This window comes from Nansenia antarctica, assembly GCF_963989245.1.
Source record: "Nansenia antarctica genome assembly, chromosome: 7".
Classification (NCBI taxonomy): domain Eukaryota; kingdom Metazoa; phylum Chordata; class Actinopteri; order Argentiniformes; family Microstomatidae; genus Nansenia; species Nansenia antarctica.
In genome coordinates this window covers 8,743,937-8,757,428 of record NC_137677.1, presented here as the reverse complement: position 1 = coordinate 8,757,428, position 13,492 = coordinate 8,743,937, and the positions used below count along the sequence as shown (strand labels likewise).

At 52.5% G+C, this 13,492-nt stretch overlaps 1 protein-coding gene across 1 annotated transcript; it reads left to right on the top strand.

Annotated features, from left to right (window-relative positions):
• The first annotated feature begins 5,845 nt into the window (after positions 1-5,845).
• On the top strand, positions 5,846-13,432 carry mllt1a (MLLT1 super elongation complex subunit a). Its single transcript, XM_080536261.1, is given in 15 exon segments — positions 5,846-5,957; positions 6,232-6,314; positions 7,502-7,645; positions 7,903-8,028; positions 8,829-8,865; positions 8,868-8,972; positions 8,975-9,255; positions 9,258-9,323; positions 9,325-9,555; positions 11,134-11,224; positions 11,705-11,816; positions 12,288-12,390; positions 12,599-12,676; positions 13,109-13,180; positions 13,280-13,432. Coding segments are annotated over 15 exon segments (1,755 nt in total). The 5' UTR covers positions 5,846-5,860; the 3' UTR covers positions 13,409-13,432.
• The last annotated feature ends 60 nt before the right edge of the window (positions 13,433-13,492 follow it).

The window sequence follows — 13,492 nt, the reverse complement described above, 5'->3', positions numbered from 1 at the left end:
TGATGGTAATAGAAGCTTCTGAGTCTTTTCATTCATTTGTTCTTATACCTGTTTAATTATTCTAGTATTAACATCGTATACATTTTTTTTGCTATACCCTATTCTATTTGTGTCATAACAAAAATCTCTCAAACTCCATTATTGTGCAATACCAAATATGTTCATAAAACCTGCGTAACAACATTGTTGTTACCCAAATACATGAACTCTCTTCGAATTGGGCAGCTAGCCTACAAATATAGTACCACCCCCCAAAAAAACATGTTTTATATATATATTTTTTTTTGAAATATAGTGCTGTTGAAAGAAAGTACAACACAACTTTTCTGTGGTAGAAAGCCTGGTGGGAGTCTGATAGAGACTGATCCATGCCTCAAAGACTGGATCAGTGTGAGTGACACAGGGGGAGGCGGGGAGTGAGAGAGCCATGACCTTCTCTCAAAGCACTGGCCTGTTAATCTCACATCAAAGTCCACCAGCGAGACATTCACTGCAGTGGGCCTGAAACTCCCTGTCTCTCCGCGAGTCTGAGGACGTCTTCTGTTAGAAACCATGCTGCTTCTCTTTCCAGATTACACATTAGAAATGGAAGATACACCATCTCGCTGCAGACAGACTCTTTGCATTGTGCTGCGCTGAAAGAAAGCTGTTGCTCAAACCCAAGGGGGTCAGAGTTCAGGATGGAGTTCTCAATCTGTGATTGGGGAGAGTTCACTGTTGTTTTTGTATTCAGACACAAGGCAGTGGAGGTGATGGTTTCATTAAGCAACAGATAAAATAAAATAAAAACCAGATGTGTCCAGGTGTAGACAGTTTAAATGTCAATTGAATGACAGCTAAATATCACAGATAGGCACACACACCATCTCAGTTTATATCTCATCCAAGTATAGACATCAATTACATAAAATGTTGCATTTTATAATTGGAACCAGAGAAACGTATTAGAAAGTTTATTTGAGAGTCAAAGTACATCAGAGAGATTGACTTCTATGACATGATCTTGCATTTAGTCATGTTATCTCTATGAATAAATCAAAAATCAAAACGACCAATGCATTGCTTTACCTTATAAATTATTCAGTGCCTTACGCTGTGCTTTATTGCATTTATGGCCCAAGTTCCCTGTCACTCGCAGACTCGCCGAAAAATACTCGAATCGCATTTGTCCCCGGTGAGAAGTCCCGCCCCTACCCAACAACGATTGGTTCGACACGCAAGTGGCTTAAAACGTCCCCGCACACGATTGGACGAGAAAAGCTTTCTGTTTAGGGGTGCGTTCGTCAACTTCCTCTGAGAATTTCCTCCGCACACTAGGTTCAACGTCACAGAGCGACCAAGTCATTTGATTGGACGAGAGGCATTTCACGAGTGCCGATCAGATTTCCACAGCAATTTTACGAACGCAGCCCTCGGGTTTGCGTGCAACAGCCCGGGCCGTCTGGAAGGGGAGGGGAGGGAGTGTGCATGTCTGGCTTCCGGTTTCAGGCTGAAATTGACACACAATGAGGAGCTGGGAGCAACCTAAATACAACCACCACTGAAGCGCAGAGAACCATGGAGAACCAGGTAAAGTGGCTTTTGTGTCCCCTAGTGAGTCCCCACAACTGAACTCGTAACCGGAAAAAATGCTAGAAGGGACCCTAACCCGGGACCAGGGAATGAATAGCCTGGGTGCTCCGAAAAAAAAAAAAAAAAAAAAATCCTAGCTAATCGAACTCATAGACCTCACGAGCTATGCTAAGCTAAGCTAACACACTCATAGTCGACTCACGCGCTATGCTAAGCTAAGCTAACACACACTCGCATACATACATCGGTATGTACCGTAGACAGCTAGCCGCGAGCCGCTCGCGCTAACACCATTAGCCCCCCGTTCAGCATCGCAGAGCGAGCTGGTTGTGTGCCACACACATTTCGGACACACACACACAAAGGGATTTTTTTTCCACCTAGGTTGGTTTATTCTGACCTTCCCATGTGTGTGGAAGAAAGCACCTCTAATATGCTTTACCACCCATGCTCATAAAAGCTCCGCTCAGAAAACCCCATTTGATAGCGAGCTAGTTTAGTAACCTGCTAGAGGGGCTCTCAGAGGCCCTTCTGCTACGGTGAATAAGCGGCTTGCAAGGCGCCGGGTGGAGAGGGTTTCTCTCTGGGTGGAGAGGGCTTCTCTCTGCAGGTCAGAGGGTGGAGAGGGCTTCTCTCTGGGTGGAGAGTGGAGGGTGGAGAGGGCTTCTCTCTGCAGGTCAGAGGGTGGAGAGGGTTTCTCTCTGGGTGGAGAGGGTTTCTCTCCAGGTCAGAGGGTGGAGGAGGGTGGAGAGGGTTTCTCTCTGGGTGGAGAGGGCTTCTCTCTCCAGGTCAGAGGGTGGAGAGGGCTTCTCTCTCCAGGTCAGAGGGTGGAGAGGGTTTCTCTCTCTCCAGGTCAGAGGGTGGAGAGGGTTTCTTTCTCTCCAGGTCAGAGGGTGGAGAGGGTTTCTCTCTGGGTGGAGAGGGTTTCTCTCCGCAGGTCAGAGGGTGGAGAGGGCTTCTCTCTCCAGGTCAGAGGGTGGAGAGGGTTTCTCTCTGCAGGTCAGAGGGTGGAGAGGGTTTCTCTCTGGGTGGAGAGGGTTTCTCTCCGCAGGTCAGAGGGTGGAGAGGGCTTCTCTCTCCAGGTCAGAGGGTGGAGAGGGCTTCTCTCTGCAGGTCAGAGGGTGGAGAGGGCTTCTCTCTCCAGGTCAGAGGGTGGAGAGGGCTTCTCTCTCCAGGTCAGAGGGTGGAGAGGGCTTCTCTCTCCAGGTCAGAGGGTGGAGAGGGTTTCTCTCCGCAGGTCAGAGGGTGGAGAGGGTTTCTCTCTCCAGGTCAGAGGGTGGAGAGGGCTTCTCTCTCCAGGTCAGAGGGTGGAGAGGGCTTCTCTCTGCAGGTCAGAGGGTGGAGAGGGCTTCTCTCTCTCCAGGTCAGAGGGTGGAGAGGGCTTCTCTCTCCAGGTCAGAGGGTGGAGAGGGCTTCTCTCTCCAGGTCAGAGGGTGGAGAGGGTTTCTCTCCGCAGGTCAGAGGGTGGAGAGGGCTTCTCTCTGCAGGTCAGAGGGTGGAGAGGGTTTCTCTCTGCAGGGTGGAGGGAGGAGAGGGCTTCTCTCTCCAGGTCAGAGGGTGGAGAGGGCTTCTCTCTGCAGGTCAGAGGGTGGAGAGGGTTTCTCTCTGCAGGTCAGAGGGTGGAGAGGGTTTCTCTCTCCAGGTCAGAGGGTGGAGAGGGCTTCTCTCTGCAGGTCAGAGGGTGGAGAGGGCTTCTCTCTCCAGGTCAGAGGGTGGAGAGGGTTTCTCTCTGCAGGGTGGAGGGAGGAGAGGGCTTCTCTCTCCAGGTCAGAGGGTGGAGAGGGCTTCTCTCTCCTGGTCAGAGGGTGGAGGATGTTTCTCTCTCCAGGTCAGAGGGTGGAGGGTGGAGAGGGTTTCTCTCTGCAGGTCAGAGGGTGGAGGGTGGGAGAGGGGAGGAGGATGGGTGTGTGTTATCTGGCGGCGAGGATCTTTTGGAATTGAAAGCGGGAATCTGTACCCACACCATCTAGCCTAATAGACGAAGCTTGTGTGCAAAGTCGTTTAGTTTTCCAAGTCGCAAAATCATCCACGCCTGGGTGTTATTCAACACCCAAGTTTAGCTTGATAGCACGAAGAACCACTAACGTGGTGTTGCTGGCTGAGGGAGAGAACTTATGGAAGAGCTGGTGCCCCACACTGTCCAGATGTCCAGATATTGCGAGACAAGCCGCAGAACATTGCCAAATTCGTCTGTCAGCAACTCCTGACCTGATGCTACTTTAGGTGGTTGCTTAATGTAAAGAGGTTATTATTCAAATAGAAGCACACATTTCCATATCTAACTCTTAATGACTCATGCATTTGGAACTTGGAGCTGCTCAAGTGAAGTACCCCTTTGAAGTAGGCGAGCAGAGGGATTCCATGATGAGAGCAGGACTAGGCAGATCCTTTCCCAGGAGTAAACCAAAAGAGCCCAAACTATAACCAGCAACCACAGCTTTGTGACAAAGATACTCTTTTTTTGTTTGTTTTTGTGCAAGTTTTGTCTGTATGGGATGTAGCCTCTGTAACCTGTATCCCACATATTACATTCAACTTGGCAGAGGTGTTGTTGCGGAAATCTGTTGATATGAATCCCATTTGTCCTTTGTGTGTTATTTCTTGATATTTCCTAAACAAGCTTGATGTTATAAACATGGCCTGGTTGTCGCAAGAGTACGAGTTATTATTGTACCAGAGTTTGTTTGCAGAGTTGTGTACCACAAGTGTTGTGGCCTATATGATGTCATGGCATCATGTTGTTGTCAGTTCGTAGTGACATACCTAACCGAGGCAGTTCATGTCACGGCACTTGAGATGCTTTGCAAGGCGAGGAATGAATGGTGCGATGTCGAGGGATGTGATGAGACCTCTGTGAGCGTGAGCCTATGAGGGCTGTGGTGGCGGGGGGGGGGTGTGTGGGGGCGAGGGGGGGGTTACACACCTGTTTAGAGACCTGGTGCAGTAGGTCTCTGACGTGTCTGTGGTGGTGGTGGGGGGGGGCAGACGAGGGTGTTCAGACGGAACATTCTGCTGTTCTCAGGCTGCAACTAAGGAGGTCGTTTGTAGAGGGAGCGGTGGGGTAACATTTGGCTCTTTGTGTGTGAGTGTGTCTGTGTCTCTGTGTCTCTGTGTGTGTGTGTGTGTGTGTGTGTGTGTGTGTGTGTGTGTGTGTCCTTCTTCAAAGGAGACTTTCAAATGATTTTTTTTTTCTCTCTGGAAGAGATTAACTTGGTCATGAGGGGTGTTATTTTCATGGCACGTGGGGGTTCATTGTTTTCGTGAGAGCCAGCGTGTCTGCCAAAAAGAGCATTTTCCTTCAGTTTGAACTGAAGATTATTTTGTAAGGGGGGGGGGGCGCTTGAAGATGGCTGTCTCTGTCTATTCTTTTTGTTTCCTTCCTTGTTGTTGTTGTTGTGGCTAGGAACCTGAACTGAATGTAGGTAAACATCACTCTGTCTCTGTGGTTTTGTATCAAGAGCAGTCATTGCATAAGCATCAAGGTTGACAATGGCCGTTGTCTCCTCCCCCCCCCCCCCCCCCTCCTCATGTCCTCATTGGTCTGTGCTGTGGCTTGGTTTATGAATGGTGGCTCTTTAGTCTGTTGTGTATTATTTGGGGATGCCACTGCCAGGAGATCCTGGGGAGATGGCTGGAGGGGAGGGGCCCCGCGGCCAGGACCGAGGGTGTGGTAGCGTCTGGAGTTAAAGGGCATTACCGCCACAGAATGGCCGGGCGAGACGCCAAGGAGGGGAAGGGGGGGGGTGTCTCTCTCTCTCTGTGTGTGAGAGAGAGAGAGAAAGAAAGAGAAGAGAGAGAGAGCCTGAGAGTGCCAGACCAGCTCATCTCAATCCTGTCCCCTAATCCCTCCACTCAGTCCCAGCTCACAAGCAGCGCCCGGAGAAGGGGCCAAATCCCCACATTCTTCAGGCCTGGGCAGAAAGTGCCGTTTCTGTCCCCTTGTCACACAACCCCCCCCCCCCCCCCCCCACCCCCTTGTTATAGCTGTCCTGGCGGCTCCGACCACATGCCATTTGGTGTTCCCACTGTCATTGTTATCAGTCTGTATGGTCCACCGTCTAGGAAATCTTTTTTTTAAATTATATTTTTCCTCCATAAATACAAGAGTCACCGACGCATCCATTTAGCATGTTGCCCTAGATCTGTTTCTCTATGTCTGACCCTCTTGTCTTCCCCCCCCCCCCCCCCCCCCCCCCCCCTGCAGTGCACCGTACAGGTGAAGCTGGAGCTGGGCCACAGAGCCCAGCTGAGGAAGAAGGCCACCACGGAGGGGTTCACCCACGACTGGATGGTGTTCGTGCGAGGGCCAGAGACGGGGGACATCCAGCACTTTGTGGACAAGGTGGTCTTCCGGCTGCACGAGAGCTTCCCCAAACCCAAGAGAGGTGGGTCGGACACGGACACAGACACACACACACACACACACACACACACACACACACACAAATGCAGTGTATACACACTTCCTGCTGGGACCATATATACTGAAAATGCTCTCACTGCAATGTAAGTCGCTTGGGATAAAAGTGTCAGCTAAACGGCATATATATTACACACTAGTTGGCCACCCGTCTGCTCTAGACACAGGTCGTCCGTGTGTGGTCATTATGAACCTGTGACGTCCCTAACCTGGCTGACCTGTGTGTCGTCCCCCTGCAGTGTGCAAGGAGCCGCCCTACAAGGTGGAGGAATCGGGCTACGCGGGCTTCCTCATGCCTATCGAGGTCTACTTCAAAAACAAGGTGAGAGCCCCAGACACCCAGACACCCCCGTTCTCTTATTCTCTACTGTAACAGGGCCACCCACTCCCCCAGGATATGGGCCGCTGTCACATGGGACCCCCCCCCCCCCCGCGCGCCGCCCAACGGGATCACATTTCCGTCCGTTCGTTCCGTTCGCTCCTTTCCTGAAATCAGATCTCATATCAAATCTCTGACCCGTGTGACAAGGTGTGACAAGTTGTTAATGCGATCCCACTCTTACAGTAGAAAGGAGTTGATTCAAACGGGATAGATTTCTTTTTTCCTTTTCCTTCCTCTGGGCCTGTTGATTTCTTATTTTTTCCTTTTTTCTTTTTTTCCCGGTTGAAGATTCAACACGTGTAGGTTTCGTAGACAGCGTTCCTTTACTGGAGGCCTTGCCCGTCTCGGGTGTCATGTGACATGTCATGTGAGAGAGAGTGTGTGTGTGTGTGTGTGTGTGTGTGTGTGTGTGTGTGTGTGTCGCTGGTAGGACACACCAGACCGGGGGCCTGTAAAGTGATACTGGACTGTGGTTCCACTGTCCTGGTTGTGCTGGTCTGGTCTGGTCCGATGTGTCTGGATCACTGGCCCGTCTAGCGACAGCTGTTGAACCCCGCCTGCGGAATTCCAAGTCTACCCCCTAGCTAGCTCCTACTCCCCGAAAGCACCAATCACTGAGCACCCGAAAATGCCCACACAGCTGGGTAGAGGGTCTGAGGGCAAAGATGGGGGCCGTCTACCCTATTGTTCTATCCTAACCACTCCTCTCAGAGCAACACGACGGCTTAGTCGGTTTTGAATCGGGCATGCACCTCTCTGTTGTCACGGAAACACCTGTTCGACAGTCTAAAAACCGACTCCAGGTCAGTCTATCCGCGGCGGGAGGGCTTTTATCGTCTGTGTCGGTAACCCCTATGACCCCGAAGAGCGACCCGCGCTTTCGGTTTGTTGACCCAAAAAATGTCCCGCCGCTGTTTGCCTTTGTGGAAGCTGGAAGTTCTCCCGTTCAGAGAGGAATGCGGAGCGCTTATCAGATGCGTGTGCGCTCCAGGTATGCCTCTCTTATTGACTTGGCAGGCTACGGGTAATTCTCGCCCGTAAGCCGATACGCTGAGAGGATAAGAGCGGGCTCCCACGTCCGCGGTCGGCTGATTGTACTGTGTGTGTGTGTGTGTTGCGGTTTCCAGGAGGAGCCGAAGAAGGTGTGCTTCAACTACGACCTCTTCCTGAACCTGGAGGGGAACCCCCCCGTCAACCACCTGCGCTGCGAGAAGCTCACCTTCAACAACCCCACCCCCGAGTTCAGGAGGAAGCTGGTCAAGGCTGGAGGGGTGAGCTGGGCACGGGGGGGCTGGGGGGGAGGTCTGTGTGTGTGTGTCAGGCGGTGTGTGTGTGTCAGGGTGTGTGTGTGTGTATGTATATGCGTGCATGTGACAGAACTGTTTGTGTGTGTCTGTGTGTGTGTCTGTATGCGTGTGTATGTGTTCCTGTATGCTTGTGTATTTATGTGTGTGTGTTCCTGTATGCTTGTGTGTGTTACTGTATGCGTGTGTGTTCTCACCCCCCCCCCCTTCATTCCTCCCCCCAGGTCATGGTGGTACCAGAAGGGGCGGAGGCGGTGTCGCGGCCCAGCCCAGACTACCCCATGCTCCCCACCATCCCCCTCTCCGCCTTCTCAGACCCCAAGAAGACCAAGACCTCGCACGGATCAAAGGTTAGCCCACTTAGCAGCAGCGCCCGCTGCCTTAACACTGATTAGAGGCGAGCTTAAGCCAACAAGCCCTTTTTGTGTAGTGTTGCACAACAATGTCAATAGAGCGGAGGAAAGGAGAGTTCTTACAGGGAGATAAGTAGAGATAAGTAACAGGAAAACCCTCCTCCTCCACCTCCTCCTCCTCCTCTGTTTGGTCAGATGCACGTGTGTGTTTGTGTGTGTGTTGGGGGGTGGGCGGGTAGGGCTTTTGTTTGCACCCTAGTCCCTGAAAGGATTTTATGAGGGTTCCTCTCTGGATCCTCCCTGCATTCATCTAGTCTGGAACTCCCCCCTGCTCTCTCTTATCTTAAGGCCCTGGGCCGTGTCTCTCCCCCAAATATACACCTGCATTATTCAACACCTCCGTAAACCACAGCTGTCGTTTAGTACCGTCAGCCCTCTGGAGGGTTGTTACTGTGCTCTCCACACGCAGGACCCAGACCCACAGGGTGTGTGCGGACCTGGGGGAGGCCGGTGGTGGTAGAAAAATCGTAGGACGGTGGGGGGGGGGGGGGCGGGGGGGGGCTCATCGGAATGCGATGGAACGAAATGAGGAATGTCTCTCCCGAATTTCTACCTCCACCAACCCTCCCCTGGGGTGTGGATATGTAGCATGCTGTGTGGAGTGATTGTGTGAACAGGGGAGAGGGAGGGGGGGGGGTGGGGCTTCTCCAGTGGGGGGCCTGTGGGTGAGGGTTGAGAACCCTGAGAGGAGGGGTGGTGTTCTGGGTCTGACCAGGTCCGTCTCTCCCCCCCTACAGGAGCCCAGTAAAGAGGGCAGCGGTGGCAGCAGCAAGGGCCCAAGCCCCACAAGCTCTCCAAGGAGCACCGCGAACGCCCCCGCAAAGACTCGGAGAGCAAGGCCGCCTCCAAGGGCGACAGCGATCGCGACGGAGGAGGGGGGGCGGGGGCAGCAAGAGCGCCCGCGAGCCCTCCTCCTCCTCCTCCTCGTCCTCCTCCAAGAAGCCGGCGGCGGAGGTCAAAGTCAAAGACGAGGGCAAAGTCCTGCCCAAGGCGGCGTTCAAGGAGCCCAAGCTCACCCTGAAGGAGCCCAAGATGGAGGGCATGTCCCCCAAAGGAGGGGGGGCGGGGGCAGGCGGCGGGGGCGGAGGAGGGGGAGGCGGCGGGGAGGGGGGGGGGACCGCCGGAGCCCAAAGCCCCGGGAAGAGGCCCTCCTCCACCGTGGAATCCCCAAGCCCAGCACCAAGAAGCAGAAGAAGGGCAGCTCGGAGGGGCCCAAGGCGGGAGGCGGCGGCGGGGGAGGGGGGAGGGGCGGTGTTCACGGGGACGTCCCCCCGCGTGGTCACCTCCTCCACGTCGGCCGGCGGCGCCGCCCCCCCGCCGCCCTACGGCGAGAAGAAGCCCTCCAAGGAGAAGGGCCGCTGGCCCAAGAACAAGGCGGGCGACGCCCAGGAGGCCAAGGAGCCCAAGAAGGTTCCGGAGTCTGACGACTCGCACTCGGAGGACGAAGCCTCGTCTAAATCGGAGGTGAGAGGAATGGATGCCGGCGGTCCGGGGGGGCGAGGCCGTGTTTTTAACGTGTTCTGTGTGACGAATGAGCAACGAGCGTGTGACCCAGGGTTTCCGTTAGAAAAATTTGGTGCCGGTCAACGTGTCCGGGAAGATTTCAATGTGTCGGACAAACGGGAGAAATTCCGGTCATCATATTAGAATATAATATAGGTGTTTGTCGCGGTGATTAGCTGTTGTGTAGCCTATATAGGCCTATGCCATTTAATGTCTATTTAAATTCTCATCCGATACGATTAGATCGCGAACTATATTATAGGCTTTCATGATTCGCATGCGCTACTATGGCATAATATGTCCAGGGCTGCACGCGCGCCACACTGGCCAGCCTAGTCACCTTTGCTACTTTGAATTACGACTGTAGGCTACTTTAAGATGTTTATTTCAATTGCATTAATGGGATTTGAGTATGTAATTGGTAATTTTAAGTATGCCTAGTTTAGCTTTTGATGGCTATTTGAACGGACTGCATCGATCGATCAATGAACGGACTCCCACATTACGTTAACTGAAGTGTGTTAAATAGTTTCACGACAGTAATGTAAGTTTTCTATATTCTCTTTCCAGTTTTACCCTTTTTTATCAATTAAAACAACGTCAATTCTATAACCACGTCTCGCTGATTGGGAAGGCATTAAGTCTAGCTGCCTGTCAAATCATACTTACTCGGACTCGGGAGTATGAGAATGGGGAGGATGTATCGGGGGGATACACACCCGTGACTATTTCACCTTAGTGGCACAAATTCAACTCTAACACTATAGATAGACTAAATTGAACTTAAATGATGGACACCGACTGAATAACTGAGTGGGGGAAAGACAGGTCTCAAATGTGGAACAATTATAACATTTAATACATAAAGATAAAACATACACAAATATATAACATTGATATCCCTAAACTCAAATGTAGTGTGGTATTGTCAACCTAATCTAATCAATCCTAATCTAATGGTACCAGTAGCCCAGGTTGTCGATAGTAGCGCACTACTCCCGTAGTACTTCTCCCGACTCAGGGCTGGAACGGGCACGGCAGGCTCAATCAATGAACAAGGTTGAGATGGCCGCTAGCGTCCTTTACTAGCCGCATCTCACGGCCCTCGGTGGTCATTCACTGTGCTCTAGCACATCCAAAACACGCAGAACAATAACCTTGACTCCGGTCACTGCAGTGGTTTTATTTAGACTAGATCAAACTCAATTAACTGACTAAACTACTCGCGCCGTTGAGAGACAGGGTTGCCAAATGGGGCGGGTTACCGCCGAATGGGCTACTGGGGTTTAGCGGTTATTTTCACCGGACATTTTGACCGAAGATGTTTAAATATGTCGGACTTCAACAGATTTTATCGGACAAAGACCGGTAATTACCGGTTAACGGAAACCCTGGTGTGACCACTGCTTGGTTGTTGTGCCGTGGTATATCCTTGTAACGCACGGAATGAGGAATATCGGAGCACACGTTGACAACTGCACGTGGCTGACAACCTCTCTCTCTCTCTCCTCCCCCCCCCCCCCCCCCTTCCTTCTACAGCCGTCGGCCCACTCCAGCCCCTCCAACAGCAGCTCCAGCTCCGACTCCAGCTCCGACTCCGACTTCGAGCCGGGACAGAAACAAGGCCAAGGTAGGTCCCGCTGGGTCTGCAGCAGCAGCAGCAGCTCTGGAGACACCAGACCATCTTACAGCACAATAGCCTGGATAAGAGCCTCGTTACGACCGGGGGGGTGGCTCGTTGACTGTGGAACGACCTCCCACTGAACACCGAGACCGCCCCCCGATCTAGAGACTTTCAACACTCCAGCTCAAAACTCACTACTGTCGTGAACTAGGCTACTGAGATGTTTCTGATGTGTTATATATATAGTATGAATGTCTTGTCTTTTAAATGTGTGCGGTTATGAATGTCGGACGTCCTCCGTGTTTATTTTGTTTGTTTATTTTGTTGTCCTCACCCGTCTGTGTTACCATATTCCGTCATGTTTTCTCTCCGTTTTAGAGTCCGCGCCCATGGCGCCCTAAACCGGTGTAGTTCGGTGCGTGTTTGAATAAAATGACTATGACTGTGGCGTAGACGTCACCGTGGGGATGGTTCTTTGTGTTCCAGGCCCGCTGCGCTCCATGGTGGAGGACCTGCAGTCGGAGGAGTCGGACGATGACGACAGCAGCTCGGAGGGGGGGACGCCCGTCAAGACCAACCCTCCCAACAGAGACTCCAGGTCAGCCTCTCTCTCTCTATGTCTCTCTCTCCGTGTCTCTCTCTCCTTCCTCCCTCTCTCTCTCTCTCTCTCCTTCCTCCCCCCCCTCTCTCTCTCTCTCTACCTTGCCTGGCGCCTATTATTTTCTCTTCCTATCTTTCTCCTCTGGCTCGACCAGTTTTGCTCCTTCAAGCTGGTTAGTCCAGTGTGTTTTTGTACCACGGACATTTTGCTTGGCAAATGATTGAGTCCCTCCTGTCCCTGTGGCCAGGCGTACTTCTCCCATGAATGAAGGGTTAGACTTGGGTTGGGCTTAGAAGTTCGGTGAGGCATATATTATCAGTGATTACCGATAGTCTTAGTTATTGACGCAAGCATGCACACACACACACACACACACACACACACACACACACACTGGGTGCTAAGCGGGGCACAGTGAGTGCTGTCCCTGCCCCTCTGATTGACCCTTGCCCCCCCCCCTCCCTCCAGATTGAGTCTGGACAGCGAGAGTGACAGCAGTGATGGTTCGCACCGCCCCAGTCGAGACCCCGCCCCGCCCCCCCAGCTCAAACACAGCTCCTCCAATAACAAGGTGAGACACTGTGGAAACACCACCCCCCCTACCCTCCCCTCCCCCACCACAAGTTTCTCTAACCTATTCACATGCACGGCACCCGTCTCAAAGGTCCCCCTTTTCAAACAAAACAGCTAAAACACTTCTCTTTTTTCTTCCATCTGTTCTCTGTGCTCTCCCTCTCTCTCTCTCCCTCTCTCCCTCTCTGATCTGTCCATCCCTGCAGGTGTCAGGCAGAAAGAGTCCAGACATTTGCAGTCGGCCAGAGAAGGCGTTGAAGAAGGGATACGACAAGGTAGGAAGGGTAAACGATCAAACTTTTTATTCTTTTCATGCAGAACATTCACACAGAACATTCACGCAGAACATTCACACGGAACATTCACGCGGAACATTCAGACGGAACATTCACCCAGAACATTCACGCAGAACATTCACACAGAACATTCACACAGAACATTTGTGTTTCATACAGAACATTTGTGTTGATGTGGTGTGATCTGTTTCGTCTTGTCCAGTTAATCCATTTCAAACAGTTAACTAACCGAATACTCCACACTAACCCTAATGTGTCTTCTTCCACCTCCCCCCGTCTCTCTCCCCCTCTCTCTCTCTGTCCCATTCCCTCTCTCTCCCTCTCTCTCTGTCCCTCTTACTCTGTCCCACTCTCTCTCTCTCTCCCTCTCTCTCTCTCTCTCCCCCACTCCCCCACCCCCCCCCCTCTCTCTCTCTCCAGGCCTATACAGAAGAGTTGGTGGACCTCCATCGCAGACTGATGGCTCTGAGGGAGCGCAACGTTCTACAGCAGGTGTGTGTCTGTCTGCGCGCGTGTGTGTGTGTGTGTTGTATGTTCTGGTCCAATGTCCGCGGGCCCGAGCCCAGCTCTAACCCTTCTCGCCCCCCCCAGATAGTGAACCTGATCGAGGAGACGGGCCACTTCAACGTCACCAACACCACCTTTGACTTTGACCTCTTCTCCCTGGACGAGTCGACCGTCCGCAAACTACAGAGCTACCTGGAGGCCACGGCCACGTGACAGGAAGTGGGCGGAGCCGGTGCGGCAGAGGGCGGCGGCCTGCTCTCCCTGCTCAGCCCCTGGACCCCCACGGGGGGGCTGGAG